This window comes from Trachurus japonicus, chromosome 2 (assembly GCF_045865225.1).
Source record: "Trachurus japonicus isolate A0001 chromosome 2, Traja_1.0".
NCBI classification, from domain to species: domain Eukaryota; kingdom Metazoa; phylum Chordata; class Actinopteri; order Carangiformes; family Carangidae; genus Trachurus; species Trachurus japonicus.
Window position 1 is genome coordinate 12,421,199 of NC_140908.1, and position 16,293 is coordinate 12,437,491.

The 16,293-nt window shown below is 45.7% G+C and overlaps 1 protein-coding gene across 4 annotated transcripts in view; it reads right to left on the minus strand.

The window, feature by feature from the left end:
- Positions 1–15,158, minus strand: part of zeb2b (zinc finger E-box binding homeobox 2b) — an 85,207-nt gene extending 70,049 nt beyond the window's left edge. For 2 of the 4 annotated variants that reach the window (XM_085801539.1, XM_085801522.1), the window contains exons 1-2: positions 13,359–15,158; positions 11,982–12,120 (exon numbers count right to left, since the gene is read on the minus strand). In XM_085801539.1, coding sequence (XP_085657665.1) covers positions 11,982–12,054 — 73 coding nt within the window. In that variant the 5' untranslated portion in view covers positions 12,055–12,120; positions 13,359–15,158. The remainder of the gene's footprint in view (positions 1–11,981; positions 12,121–13,358) is intronic. The other 2 variants (XM_085801530.1, XM_085801512.1) reach the window with 1 other exon arrangement.
- Positions 15,159–16,293: the final 1,135 nt, after the last annotated feature.

The following is a 16,293-nucleotide window of genomic DNA, read 5'->3' on the forward strand; positions in this document are numbered from 1 at the left end:
TGACTTATTAGCACTTAACCCCAGAACTTGACCTTGCGATCACCATCTTGGATGTAGTTCAGCCTTGTAGTGCTGTGATTTGCCGGCGCTCTGTTGCCTCCTCCCTCCCTCTGTCTCTCCTCCACTGTCAGGTTCTGGCCTGCCAATTTCCACTTGAAGCTTGACTGGGCCTGATTTGATGCAAACTACCTCGGGGTGAGGTGGGGAGTTGGAGGGAGACAGGGAGGAGGGGGGGTCGGGCGGGAGAGGGACTGAAACTGATGAACAGTTATGTCAAGTCGATTTTGCACCGTTGGGAAAAGGTAACCTCTCCTTCGGGGAGGAGACGGTGGGGGAGGAGGAGATAAAGGTAACAAAAAAAAAGACAAGGTTAGTGGAGTGGAGGGTGCTGGGGGAGGAAGGTGGGGTCTCAGGGTTTCAGGGTTGCGTGGTGAGGGGGGGTGGGGGTGGCAGAGGGGGCGTGTAATCACACCAGGGTGCACCCACTCTCTGCCGCTTCACCTCACCTCCCTCTGCTTACCGCCCCGCGCAAAACGCTAACTGTCAGTGCGAGTACTAATTGCAGATGTGCCAGTCTGCCATCATAATAAAATCAGAGGCAGGGCGGACATTAAGCATGGCTGGCTCATTTGTGAGACTGCTGAAAAGGTAGCATAAATGAATATTTCATTACCTTAATTACTAAGGAATACTCCTTTCCGCCAGTCGTGGAATGAGTGTTGCTGTAACTAATTATGAAAAGTAATAACATTAGGGATACTGTGATTGCCAGTTTATAAGGCGGCGTCTGCTTGCTGTTGAGGTATAAACCATGTTGGGAAACATGCGGCGCCGAGCGGAAGGAAGGAAGGAAGCGAGGGCGAAACCCACACATCTGCAAAAAAGTGGGGTTTGCAGGGATGAATGAGGCTCTGATTATTTACCCAGGGATGCTTGTGCGTGTTTGAAATTGCCAAGTGGAGGTTTTAACAGGTATGAAGGAGCTAAAAGGTTGTGAAACTCACTCGGTGTGAAAATGACGGCTTTTCTGGCAACACGGGGAGCCCTTTAATGCACCGGCTTTTTGATGAATACAAACACCGAGTATGAAAGGACACGTGCGCTACAGCTACCTGAACGGCAGAGTGCAATTTGATGAATCCGTTACCAACGCAGCCCTGAAGTACCTGCACGTCCCAAAAAAAAAAGAAAAAAAAGGCCAGACTACAGCGAAGAGCCGCGAGCTGCACATTTGCATCGCTTCATCATCCCTCAGAGTCTTTGATGTCAGACACACGGCTCGATACCTTTGTCCGTTATTCACCTCCGCAGCCCGTGGGCACGTCCCATGCCCGGCTGTAATGTATGACCACTGATAAGGTCGTAAGGAGGGCTGTGAGAAAAAAAGGCAGAGTACAAGGTCTGCTTTGATGGCCATGCTAATTCCAATACCCCTAAGTAGTAAGAATAACAAAGTGGTGGGGAATTTATCTCAGGAATGCCGGAGCAAGACGGCCGGGCGATAAGGAAGTAGCTTCCCTTGGGTGGGGGAGAAGTAATTAGAGTGGGCTGAGTGGTTACATGACTGACTGGCTGGTGGGATGGATGGGACCAGAGGTGGGCTAAAACAAAAAAGGCAAAGTTTAAGAAAGAAAAAAACAAACCAAAAATACATACACATATAAATGTCACTGTCAAATTCTGTCTGAACTGGATTTGAATTTCCTGGTTATTCATGTTTCCATTGAACTGGTGTTGTGATGGAGCAGCTGAGAAGTGAGAGAAGAAAACACAGGAAAAGCCAAGGTTCATCCAGGACGTTAAACCACTCCCGAGAGAAGTTTGAGAGGCCACAACAAAAATCACTAGGAACATGCAAAACATTCAAACCTCAGGCCCAGAAAGTCACAAAGCCTTGACCTAACCAAAGAGCGGGCTGCGCCTCAGGATGAGTCACGGGGCCAAGTCTGGGTTTGCCTCTCCATATCTGACCCAATCACAGCCGTCTCCCACAAGGCCTCCAGGTCAGGAAATACCCGTCCTACCCTGTGCAGCTCCAGCTCCAGCAGGCATGACCAAATCCAGCCATGACTTATGTCCCGTCACTCGTCTCCAGGCCAAAAACACAGAGCTTCAATAACAACCACACCAGCCTCAGTTTTATCACCTCATAGACAGTTAATGATCATAATAATCACAAACTATCTGCCACCAAAATTCTGCTTCAGCGCCTTTTTCCAAACCCTAAACCGAATCCTGGATCGCTGTGACCCAAACCAGAGCTACGACCACATCCACAGAGCCTGCAGCCTGCAGCCCTCGCACTGATTCATCTACTGTCATGTGTTCAACGCGCTCCTCCTAAATCTTTGACGTCCTTCTTCTTGACCACCTCGCCCCAGAGCCCGGACCCAGACTGCAGCCTGAGACCACAGAGAGCCCGGGCCCCCGGTGGCCCTGCTGCACGTCAGAAAGGCTGAGGACAGGCCTGTCGGTGTGATTATCCCCCCGCTACCTGAGGAGGTGTTTGTTTGACATTCGCGTTTGACAGCGACGGGACACGAGGCGTTCAGGGGAGGGGGCTCCCTCTCCAGTCACAACCCATTAACACGTGAGCTCACCTCTCAGAGTTTTTAACAGGGCCGACTTTGATACACATGTCCACTAACTGCACCACGGATCACATTTAAAGGGGAAGACGTGCCCCCGCCCCCAACGCGCTTTATCTGTCCTTGACTCACTTTTGCCAAAGGTTAAATGTATGTTTGAATAACAAGGAGGCCAGGGTGTAATTTCTGACCATTTCCTCTTTTCTCTGCAACCTCCGGTTAAGAAGGTGCTTGATCAACGCCGAGATGAAAGCGTGGAAGTGAGCGAAATTTGTGCAACCGCAAAATGACCTAATTTCGTCCTAATCTCACTTGGCAATCAGCTGCAATTAAATTGAGATAACACATCTGAATTTACTTCCACACGAGACGGAGGGAAACCGGCGCACAAACGAAAGCAGACATGTCCTCGTTAAACAAAAAAAAAAAAAAAAAAAAGGTAACGAGTGAGGAGGGAGGGTTGCACTTAGGTGGCAGGGAAGCAGGACACCTTCTGAATAATGAAGTGGAGTAAGAAAGCGAGCTCTGATCAAATAGCATATTCTATCACTTTGAGTTAAAGGTAGGACGGTGTGCGGCTAAATGTGAGGAGTTGTATGTGGAAAAGGCCCAGATTTCCAGATGTCATCATGCCTTAATCTGGTGATCTGTTATTGATTGTTCCACGCTGCTGTGACCTTGCCAGAAGAGCTCTTCCACCCGACAATCAAACATACATCAAAGAGTGTGTGTGTTTCCCTAAATGCCCGCACACGCCCGAGTGTGTGTACGTGCGTGCGCGTGTGTGTGTGCACATGTGGCAGCGGCGAGCGTCGCTTGCAGATCAGCGGTGCCGACATCAGAGCAGAAAACTGGAGGCTGCTTTCAACACTTGTTTGCACAAAGGTGTCATCACTGAAGCAGCTCCCGCAGAAAAGGAAAGAAAAAAGAAAATGGAAAAAAAAATCATTTTAATGGGCAATAGAGGTGATTACTTTTTTTCTCCTCTTTCTCAGAAATGCCATGTAGCTGTGCCCCTGCTTTACGGCTGACAGCAGTGATAAGTCTCACACACACACACACACACACACATAGACAGAGCAGGAAAACATTCACACACAGGCTCGAACCAGCTGTGATGTGTTTGTTCTTTTGATTCACTCTATATTTGTTCCTTTGCTGTGCTATTAAGACACGATCCTGGTTGTTAAAACACTTTAAAAATAGATTCGATTTGACAGATCACTTCTCGTTGGGATCAAACTGCACTGAACATGACAAATAACCTGCAATACACAGAAACACACACACACGTAAAAATAAAAAACAGTAAAAATTGTGGAAGCAGCAGAGTAAACTGTAAACACACTGCAAGAGGCAAATCTGCAAGGTATGCTTGGCTTGACGCTACATGACAAACTACATTTAATTTGGTGGAACAGTTGCCATCCAAACTCCTCCTGTGCATCCAGACGAGGACGCACACGCACACTTCTACCATTGTTCGGCAAAAGAAAAGTGTTTTTGGAAGTTGTTGTTTGCCCCCCTGCCATTTAATTATGAAATCTCAATGTTAGTTTACACCTGCTCAGCAACCTGTCGTCTGTCTCGCCCAGACTCCCTCGCAAATGGGAAAAAGTCGACGCGTGGAAAATGTCGAAAATCACAGGCGAGACGCGGCGCAACAACTGAATAAGTGCAAACAGCAGGACGAGATGGAACGGATGGGCCAAATAAAGACTTTGCATTTTCACTTGAGAAAGACTCAAATGAGGCATGATATTTCAAAATGCATTTCCCTCCTACGCAATGCATAAAACATGCCGGCTTAGGGTAAAGAGTGTACACACGTAAATGAAAAGTCCAAATGCATGCAATTATTTGCCGGACCACTGAAGTTTCAATTTCTGTGTTTGCTTTTTGTCAAAATCACAAGGAGTGAAAAGAGAAAACAGAGAAAACAAAGGGATGAAGGGAAGACGCTCAGTAAGAGGGAAAAAAAGAGCGAGAGAGAGAAAGAAAACAAGCATGAAATAAAGTCAGGGAAGCAGGAGAAAGACATCTGACTGCACTGCAACTTTACTTGTCGCACAACAGGCGCACATCAACATAAAGGGAGGAGGAGGAGGGTGGTGGAGGGTGGAGGGGGGGTTTGATCCGAACTGTCAACTCCTGGGAACGAGAAAATGAAGGTGGGTCAGAGCTCGACAGGCAGAACGCCGCCGCCACAAACACCTTTAAGTCTGTCACCTCTGCTCCATCACTCTCCATCTCTGCCTCCTTCACACCGTCCTCAGTTGTCCATGTCTGACTGACCCACACTCCTGACAAGCAGCAACACACACGACACACACACACACACACACTGTCACAGAGCCGGGCCAAATTAGCACAGTTTAACTCCCAACTTTAATATCTCTAAAGTAGATATAGCTCTGCTCTCGCTTTGGCTTCAAGTGACTAAAAGGCAATTTTTTTTTTTTTAGCCAATTCCTTGTGGGGAAGAAGCAGAAGTTCAGAAACAGTTCAGCAGTCATGCAGTAAAAACTGGGACTTGCTTACATGTTAAAGAGAGACGGGTTTTTTTTATGATGCATAAACAAAATGCAACAGATTAAGGCCAAAAGCATGCAGGGAATGCCACGGTGCCGCCTGTGTCACCACATTGTTTTGGACGATACATCATTATTGCCGTTTAAACATAAAGGGAAGTCACAGGGGCAGAGTTGGCTCGCTATTGGCTGATTCATGCCTCGGTGTTAGTCAGGCAACGGATCCCAGCCACCGCTCTCGCTTTCATCGTTCTTGGCAGTGGCAGTTGCTCTGTGAGTGTGTGTGTGTGTGTGTGTTTTTGTGTGTGTGAGTGTGCATCACCCTGAATACATTGTAACTTGTGCAGCTCTGCTTTAACAAACCCAATATGTCCCATCACACAAAAAAAAGAAAAAGAAACTATCACAGGAATTTTAGGGATTTTAAGTTTGGACCAAAAAAAAGTACAAGCTGCAGTGAGTTCAAAAGGAAGCGATGGACACAGGACATGGAGGGGAGGGGGGGATGTATGAGCAGCAAAGAGTTGTCATACAAAGAGTTAACACCCCCCCCTCAACACCACCACCACCACCTCCACCCGTTTCTCCAAAGCACGGGTTAATATCATGGCTGCCTGGTAAGGCATTATCCAGAACCTCTCGGAACAAAAGGCCCCTTTTGCAAACAGACTCCTACTTTCTCCCAGTGTCCAAAGGTGTTTGCTGAAGTAAATCTGCCTAAATCCTGCGCAGCTTGGCCAGGAGGAGGAGGGAGGGAAGGTGTACCGATAATCCTTCTTCTTAACCAAAAAGAAAAAAAAAAAAGTTCTGGGTGAGGAAAAGAAAGAGAAGAAAGAAAAACTGGAATCCATATCACATGATGCCATTTAAAGGAGTTGTGGTACCCCCTCCCTCTCGTCGCCCCATCTTTGCTTAAGATTTGCATACATCCAGCCTGGGAACAGGATGATAAAGATATCTTGCTATTGGTGGATTAATCAACAGATAAACTGCATTGTGCATGTTTACATAAGTTGAATCTTTTTTTTTTTAAATGATGATTTTAGAAATTCTCACGCCAACAATTTATTTTCCTAAAAGTGCCACAAAAAGTGCAAATGTGTTTTATCTCATTCAAACTTCAATAAAAGTGCATGGTCGAGACACCTGCTCCTGACCCTTATCGCTCTCTCTGAGCACAATCCAATCAGTCGCAGCCAGGATTTTTTTCCTTCTTCTTCTTAAGTGTGACTGGCCACGAATAGTGTGGGCATGCCATCTCGTAACACTATCTGTCTGTCAGGAGGGGCCCGGGTCCCTGCTAGAGTAGGGAGGCTATAAAAGGCTTGTAACCAGGGGACGACCAACAAACAACCACAAACACCCTAGTTATTTCTCTCCACCATCCACCCACCCCTTTCTGCCTCTCTCTCCTATTTTTTCTCTTCCTCTTCTTCTTTTTTTCCTCCTCTCTCCTCTCTTGCTCTCATTTTTTTTTTCGCCCCCCTTTTCATCTCAGGCCCTTTTCTGATGCTGAATGCAAATGTGTAGCCCTGCTGCTGGCGGCGAAAGGGGCTGAATTGTGATTAAGAGGGAGAAGAAGAAGAAGAGGAGCTCCTTTCTTTGTTCTCCCCCCGGGGGATGTTTACCAGGAGAGACACGGCGGATCAGATATGAAAGGCATTCAGGTCAGCATTGATGTGAGCGAAAGTGAAATCGTACCTAAGGCATTCCAAAGACCCGCGGTGTCAGGGGTCCGGGCTCGCGGTGCCTCTGCAAGTGTGTGTTCTCTGGCCGCCAGGCGAAAAATATCTTCACACAAGCAGGGCGGTCGAAGAAGGAAGAATGTAAAAAAAAAAAAAAAAAGAAGAAAAAAAAAGGAATTATAAAAAAAAAAAGGAGAAAATGTGTCAAAATGTTTTTTGGCTATTTTTTGGGGGGAGAGGAGGGAAGGAGGGAAGGAGGGAGGGATGAAAGTTTTCTGTCCAGTGTCCAGGATGGAGTTGAGATGATCATTAGCTTCCTCTTTTTTTTTTTTTAGTGTGTGTGTGTGTGTGTGTGTGTGTGTGTGTGTGAGTGTGTGTTGGGGGGGGGGGGGGGTGTACAGCCACAAGCCATGCTATTTGCTTTTATCTGCCTTATCAAAGCGTGAAAAAAACTGTGCTTGTGTGTGTTGCTGTTGTGTGTGTGAGTGTGTGTGTGTGTGTGTGGAAATGCTGTTGCTCAGCTACATTCCTGATTTAATTCCTTGTGGAAAGCACATATTAGAGGATTTGTTGAATAACATCAGCTTGAAAGCCGAAGATATCACGCTGCGATGACTGTATCTCTGTCTCTCTGTGACACACACACACACACACACACACACAATGAAATAAAATAAAATCATGTGAATAACAATAACTGCAAATACTCCTGGCCCTTTGACAAACTGATCCCGTGAAAAAATGTCTCCTTTCACAGCTGACACCGTTACCCAAAGGGAACATCCTTTTTTTTGCTCCTATATACCAACGCTACGCTCGAAATCACAATGATCTCGTAAGGGAAGTCCATTCATTTTTATGTGCTTGGCTATATACACTTGACTCACACACTTTGAGCAGATGGATATATTTAGCTCGTGACGACTGCAGCCGAGGGAGCGCGAGTAAAAAAAAAAAAAAAAAAAAATCAAGTGATGCAAAAAGCTCCCGTTCGCTCCGGAAAAATAATAAGGCCTCACGCAGCACGCCAAAGTGCAATGTGTAGTTGTGACAGGACAAATATGCCTCCTTATTAGCCTGCATTGAGGGAAACCTGCTAGTCATTTTACATGGGGTAATTGGAATGTGTCTATTTTGATTCAACCACAAGGCCGGCGTTATAAAAATACTCCAGTGAGAAGCATCCCCGGCTATCTGCGGGTCTCTGAGCACAACAGGCCCCCCTGCTGCACACTGCTTCCTGCCGGCCCCTGTAATATCTCACAGTAATTATTTCACTTGCTTAAACAAAATAATCCCTTATTTCCCTCAACATGAATGCACTGCAGAACACTTTTCTCTGCTTCTTCCTACTGATAAAAAAAAAATCCATCAGGAGTATAAGGTGTCCGCTTTGGCTGCTCCACACAATTGCCAACCCGTATGGGAATGGCAGCAGTGAATGGCGCGGTGGACAACCCCCTGCCACTATTGACGGTATAAACATGTAAATGAAACACATTACCACTGACAATCAATTGTCCGCGAGCGCCCTGCGAAACCTGCCCTCCTCCTCCCCCTTTTTTTCTTCTCCCCCTCTCTTACCCCCACCCTCCCTCTTCCTCAGTGACGATGGCAAAAAAAAAACAAAACTGCCCCTACCTTGAGGAGGGAAAATCTGGGAAGGGAAGGAGGAGGGAGAAGGGGGAGGGAGGGAGTTTGGTGGATGGGACATGGGAGGAAAGAGGAATAGGAGGAGGGGGGGTGTGAGAGAAGAAGGCAAAAAAGAAGAGGAAGAAAGGGAGCACCTTGTCTCACTCCCTCCTCCCCTCCTCCCCCCTATTCTCTTCTGCGGGAGCTGCGAACACAACTTTAAAAAGGCAGAGGAATAATAGAGATGGACAAATTGTTTAGACTGGCAGAAATCTGCCATTGTCTGGCTCTGAAAGCAAGGCTACCCCCTCCCACACACACACACACACACACACTTTCCCTATTTTCCTCCACCTAAAGCATAAATCTGTGATAGCCTTAATAGCCACATTCAGACTATTATATCAAACTCCAGCAGCCAGAGACACAGAGAGAAAGAGGCCTCGTCTTTCTGATTCTTCCTCTGCTGCTGCTGCTGCTGCTTCAGATTATGTAATCAATGTATTTCCGAGGTATGTCCTGACATCCAAATGTCATCTGGGATGCGGAGAAAAATCAAATAAACGTCTCAAAACCTGGGTGACGCGGCATCAAACGATTACAGGAAACACCCTGAGAAAAATAATGCAACATCTGTATTTCCTCTTTCATCTCCTCCTTAGACAAACGCTGGCACAGTTTGATGCAAAGAGTGTGTGAGTGTGTGTATGACATCCACATCGAAAAACAAAGCCGAAGGATTTTTTTCTTTTTCTTTGAGGCATGTTTGTGATGCATGTGCTGGTTGAGTAATATCAAAATAAAGGACAGGTGTGCGAGTGCTTTTCTGTTGGGCGCTCACAGCTGGATGTGACAAGCAACACCTGGCGAGGGCCAAACTCTCAAACACTTCACGCTGCAGAGATCAAGTTTCACACCAGGAGAGGAGAAGAGGGCTTTTTGAGCAGTTTAACAGTGGGGGGGGGGGACAGGGCGATAAAAAAATGTAATTTCTCAGGTTTTGTTGCTTTTTAAATATCGCTGCCTTTTCAATCCATCAGCTGGGAGACTGAGGCTTCACAGCGGCGGGATGAGAGAGAGGGGGGGTGGGGGGGTAAAGTCATGAACTGTGGTTAAATACCACATGACAGACTGGGCAGTGAGTGAGTAAAGCTACAGTAGCACCTCCAACCCTGAAGGCCAACAGTCATCTGGATGAGAATGTCATTGGTTAGACAACTTAGTGAGCAAAATGCCTCATTAATACTAATTGGCACAAATGCTGAAATGCCCCTTCCATTTTTAACCAGCAGAATAATAATAAAAAATAATAATAATAATCGCAACAATTCCAGTCCCAGGAACACGCTACGGAAAAATAAAATTTAAACGGCTCAGTTACTGAAATAAAAACATAAAAACTAAACTAAACATTTTTTCAACAACAACAAAAAAATGACAGGTGGCAAGCAGATTCAAATTTACATCGAAACATGCCCGCACACACAGCAGCACCTCTACAACCACTCAGAGAAATTAGCTGTAATTGTACATATTTCAGATTTGTGTATATTCATCTGATTTGTTAGTTAAGAGAAGAAAGAGTTGGTGCATCCGCCTTCCATCTGCTAAAATATTTAGAAATACCCCTGTGTGTGTGTGTACGCAATGCATTTTTCTGTCTTGTGTTTGTGGTGCATTCAAAGGCGTTGTGTTAGTTGGAGCTGCAGGAGTCAGAGTGTGTCCTGCCGGCTGTCACACGCTTCGCCCTGCTACCATCCGTCCACACAGCCAGGCAGGAAGAGGACAGGGAGACAGGGAGACAGGCAGAGACACACACACACACACACACACACCCAGAGTGGCCAAGCCTCAATAAGCCTCTGCATTCCCAGGGGGGAGGACTGGGGGTGAGGAGGGGAGGGGAGGGGCAGGGTGGTGGTGGGGGGGTGGATGGGTGGCAGGGAGGGAGAGAGGAGGGGAGGGTGGCGGTGGTGGGGGTCATCAGACAGAGCTACTTGTAATGGAAGAAAAAAAGAAAGGGGGGTGGGGGGGGGTCACATTTGTGGTTTTACTATACTGATATAAAATCTATTTTCTTTAAACGTGTGTTCTCTTGTATGAAAAGAAGAAGCTAGGCTTTTATAGCAGATATAAATATTCTTTACACACTCTGCCAAAGCTCGCCGTCTCTCGTCAGGTTTAAGGGTGTGAAAATTATATTTGCTTTGCTAATATTATTTTATCAAATGCTACATTTGGTACAAAAGCCAAGACTGGTTTTCTCCCTCTCACTCCCCCTTTAACTAAACAGGTGGCCAGGGCTAAACAGGCTGTCATCTCTCCAAATGTCTCTTATTATTCTATTTTTCCTTTAAAGTGCAAATACTGCAAATGTACATGTACATATGTACATACATATATAAATATATATATATATATATTGGAAATCTCCAGCTCCTCTGCTGTGCTCTTGTGCTATTTAGTGTGGAACAAAATGCTTGTCTGCTATTGATTGTATGAAATCAATAAATGAAATCTGATCTAGATAAATAACCTGTGGGGGCAGAGATTAAAAAACTGTTGTGGAGAAAGCAAATAAAAGCCTCGTCTGAGCTGCTGAATCACAGCCTCGATATTTTACTCTCTTAAACACACACACACACTCACACAGCCTCAGTTCGCTCAGTGTGTTTGGAGACTATATGGAATAATCAGGAATAACGGGGCCAGGAAATGTCACTGCAGATTTGCCTCTTGTGGGAAAGTGTGCAGTCAAATGGGGAAAGAAAACCAACAAATCTCCACCTAGTGCTCCAGTCCAGACCCCAATTAGTGTCCAGCATTTATCGGACATGTCATCCTATTTATATATGATTACTCCACGCCAATAAACTAAGTGGTAAAGGTAAACAAAAACGCACAGGTCTGCAAATTGAGCCAACAATCAGCTGCCATCTCCTGTGAATAATTTCACCACTCAGCCTGTCCCGGAAAACAGCGACAATGTGGGGCTGAATTACTAGAAAATGTGGAGATGTAAAGGCCCATATACAGAGGTAAAACATCCCGGCTAACGCATGCCAGCGCGTGGATTAAAGCAAATCAAAACTCAAGTCACAAGGTTGGACTTTTACACCGAGCAGCGTGAGCGTGCTCCAGCCACCGATGCTCTGAGTGACCGCTGCAAGTCCCCCATGGCGGGGTTTGTCCCGGCGAGAAGGCAGCCGGCACCGCTACACTCCCAACTTTCCAACATCCACAAGTTTCCAACTACCCTCCTCACAGCCTCCTCAAAATAATCCCCCGAAAATACACATTTAAAAAGCCGCTATTTTTTAAGATTCCCAGGGCTCGAGTGGGGCTGCAGCACGGACGCATTTACGCACAGTTTCTCCCCCGGATAACGGTCCCTTTATCCCTGCGTAAAAGGGGAAGGCTGATATGCGCACCAGCCGCGGACCTTCACACATCCCCGAACCGCAGTGGAAACCTTCAAACCAGGCTTGCATCCAAAGATATCCCCCCCCCGACTGCTTGGTTTGTCTCCCCCGTGATTTTCTTACCGTTTTTCCGTCTCGGGTTGGCTTGTTTTCGCCTCTTACACCTGGGGCCATCCGCCATGATCTCTTGCTTCATTGATAAGTGTGTGTGGGATCAGATGGCAGCTCGCATGGACTCGATTCCTTGATTTCAGCTTGATATCTGACGGGAAACACACAGCAGCACCAACAATGTGGGAATTAGCATGGAGATCCACTTGCGCCGGACGCGGACAAGAAACTGCAAATGTAACTTGGATGGAGGGACGGGTTGTAAAAAAGAAAAAGAGCCGTGGGTGAAAGTATGAGAAGGAGCGGAGAGGGGATCCGTGTCCATCTAATTTTGATTTTCAGCTGATCGGCTGTCAGCTTAGTGGCATTAACAGCAAAGCAAACAGCAGGAGGAGGAAGGGAATTATAATTTCTCTTATTAGGAAAACCACTATTCATCTCGCCAGTGAGAACAGCAGCGAAAACCTGACACTCTATTGTTATTTCATTCAGAAAAGTTTCACAAGCCGCTTTGGATTTTTCTACAGTTTTAGGAAAATTTAACCTTTTGACTTATTTGCACTAAAACTGACAGGATCCTCTCACGTTTTGCGCTTTCGGTCCCGGGTTTGGCTCAGGACGCCTAACAGGTTAATAAATCAAATTTGTGTCAGATTTTAGGGTCAAATCCAGATCTTACACGTTAGAGACGGCGAGAGCGAAAAAGAGCCTGAGCCTGGAATAAGCCTCCACTGTGTGGTCTGATTAAAAGTCATATAACTTCAATAAACACTCGGGCTCGCCTGAGAAAATTACACTTCAAGGTTTAATAAACTAAATCCAAACAGTTAATAAATAGCAGCTGGGAAATAATTGTTAAAATGTGCCAACTCACTCCGCACTGTAAGAAAAAAATCTTTCAGGCACAAATGGCGCATAAACAAAAGCGATAAGACTCAGATCGCCTGTGAGAGATGTTCGGTTCGCCAGCTAATTTATCAGCGCAAATACCGTTATTAGGGGAAGTGAATATTGACAAGAGGTTTTGTTTGTTGTGGACACTTGAGCGTTTAGCTGAGTGACACAAACAGACACTAATATAATACAGGCTGAAGGGACTCAGAGGGAGACGGGATGCATATCGCCCTTTTTTCCTCCAAAGGATAGCGGTGCTGTGCAGCGCCAAAACGCCCCGCAAAGAGCACATTTCCCCGGCTGTCAGGAGCCCGCAGGACGCCTCCAACATCACGGGGGGAAAAAAAGGGGAGAAAAACCCGAGGAAACGCACCTATTTCCACCTGTGCAGGTAAGGCAAAGTTGAGCTCCAACTCTGACGCGGGCGCATGGAAGTTTAATATCCAAGCTTTCTCCAAAAAAAGCGCTATAAATAAAAAGAGAGGAGACACATACCTGCTTTTAGGAGAGTAAAGAGGTGTCTTGTGGATAGGAGTCGCGAGGAAGGATGATACCGGAGCGCGTCGGTGAGCGGATCCTTTTCCACCGGTGATAATAAAGCCTTAGAAATAAAGCCTTAGAAATAGTTGGGAGGAGGGAGGGACCGCTATTCCTGCTAGGGCAGGTTTACAACTGATGTCTTACACCCACTCCAGGAAACAAACCTGGGTAGGGACTGACGTGTTACGCCTCTTCTAATGACATTTTTTTTCTTTCCACCTCCTTTTCTTTGCCGTGTAACACAGAGGAGAAGCCCCCTGAAACGCACGCCACCTATCTTCACGGGAGGGGATAATTGAGGAGAGCCAAACGTGAGCATCTTCTGGGTTGAACGTGAAGTTTTTTTTTCCTCCCTCTCTCCTTTCTCCCCCTCTTCCTCCTCTTTTTCTTTCCCTCACTCTCCTCTCTCTTTCTCCATCTCTTCTCTTTTTGAGTGAAACCAACTATGTCGGGCTTCGACGCGGAGCAAAGAACAGGCGACAGTGTGTTTTCTCTTTCTTCGTGTGAATGTGTGTATATGCGTGTGTGTGTGTGTGTGTGTGTGGAAGGGGGGAGAAACTTGGAGCGCGTCCACACCGGCCGCAATCATGTAAGGATTCTCTTTTTTTATTTCTATTTCCACTCCGTTTAATTTGCAGAAATGGCAGCTTGATACGGGGGGCTGCAGGAGCTGGGCTGGGGAGGCAATTCCACATTTTCCTCCTTATTGTAATTGGCTGCGGCTGCAAAAGGTTTGGGGATGTTCGCTTTTATCTCCGCTGTAAAAAATGTCATTTAGTCTTTTTATTTGGTAAAAACTCTCTCAAGTGTAGCGACAACTCATTAATAAACGTTGCTTCTATTGGGGGATAATTCAGCGGATGTCAGAGAATTTATTGGGAATTTTAGAAAAGGACCAGGAAGCTGGAGACGGTTTGGAAACAAGTGGAGTTTATCAAAAATGTGTGTGAGAATAAATTAATTCTGGAGGTTTAAAAAAGTTCAGATGGATTTGTTTTAGCAGCTTAATGAGTAAATAATTGTTTTAGAGGCTGTGATGAAGCTGCAGCATCAGTGTGTCTGCAGCTTCATCCCTGTCAGAGTGTGAGTGGAAACTAACTCCACTAAAAATCATTTTAATTTTTACTTTTTTCTTTGTGCCTCAGTTCATTTGCATTTTCCAATTGCACCCCCTAACGAAAACGATCCAAAAGTGAATCCAAAAATAAATTAGTGATGTTACAGGAGTGTGACTGCACGAGCTGCAGCCGGAGCAGTGACAGAGAGACCGCAGCCTCAGTAGGAATATTCTGATGATACTAAAGGAGCTGAAAAATCCCATAAAGTACAATAAAGTGACTGTAAAGTCACCGCAGAGAGACGCAGACGCGCTGCGGGTCCCAGCAGGAGAATTAGAAGAATATCACAGGAATATTCCGACTCTATTACACTGATTTTTTTCAGTCCTGGACGCAACTTAACACGATGAATCTCGCATTTATTACAGAAGTCAACCATCTCAGTCTGGTCCGACTGGTAAAACACACACATACACACACGCAGGGAGAGAGAGAGAGAGCGGGAGCGAGCGAGAGAGAGCGAGAGAGAGAGAGAGAGAGAGGGGAGAAAGAGGAAGCTCCACCTTTGCAGCGCAGTGATTGGTTATGTAAATAAAGTATTATTTTGTGTCCTGTCCTCCTGCAGTTCGCCACTGTATGGCTAATTAAATCATCAATCAAGGGGCTGAACTGGTTGATGCCCCCCTCCCTCCTCCACCCCCCATCCAAAAAAAACAAAAAACTAAACAAAACAAAAAAAACAAACAGATGCAAAAAGAAAATCAGCCATCAACAGGGTCTGAACTTCTGGTACCAATTTATACATTTTAATACTTATCACTCCGTTTCTCACATGTATTATTATTGTTCTTCTCTTCTTTAAGTCATATTATTATGAAATATTATTATTGTTATTATCATTTTTTACAAATGCCTCCTTTAACCCTTGTCTCTGTCTGCACGGACGCAGGGGCCACACGGCTGTGCTCGGGACTCAAAAGCCAAACAGAGTTTGTTGGTAAGTTTCTGATTCTCTTCAGTATTTTTAAATCATCATTATTTTCCTCCTCTTATCCAACAACAAGGAGGAGGCGGAGGAGGTAGAAACCGAGGAGGTGAAGCTGCTTCGCCTCCCGTTTTTCTCGGGTCGAAAGTGGATCCGGTCCTGGGTGAATTATTGTCATGCGTAATTTACTGCCACGGTGCTTGCATGTAAACGAAGCAGTCCAGCTCCCTCTCTCTCTCTCTCTCTCTCCCTCCCTTCCACACACACTATTTCTTTTCCCATGCACACACACGCGCGAGCGCAAGCACACACACACTCACACTCACACTCACACTCACACTCACACACAGCTTTGTGTCCCATTCATCCACGCAAGCCTGGAGTGGCACCTCGCCTTTTTTACGCACAGCCTGTGCTACGTGGGGCCACATATTCACCGTGAAAACGGATTACAGTCGGTGTGTGACCTATAGGGGGACCTTGTGCTTAATGAATATATTGATTTAAATGAGGGGAGGAGGGGGGGTCCAAAAACATCATCTTCTGCATGGGTTCATAATTTGTGCTCGATTTTTTTGATGCTTAATTTCAGATTAAAAATGTAAACATGTTGTTGCGCACGTTGTCAGTGTGATGTGGTGAGTTAGGAGGAAGGAAACATTTGTTTATTATGCTTTGCACAATTGTTACTGAGGCTTTGAGATGAACAGTCCAATAAAAAGGCAGATTTGTAATTAATGATTAATTATTTCTGATGCATTGTGGTGATTTTTTTACTGTACTTCTCAGTGCTCATTTCTCCTCTGTATTTTTCTCATTCTCTAAATAAAAATCTGAAGCTTTTGCA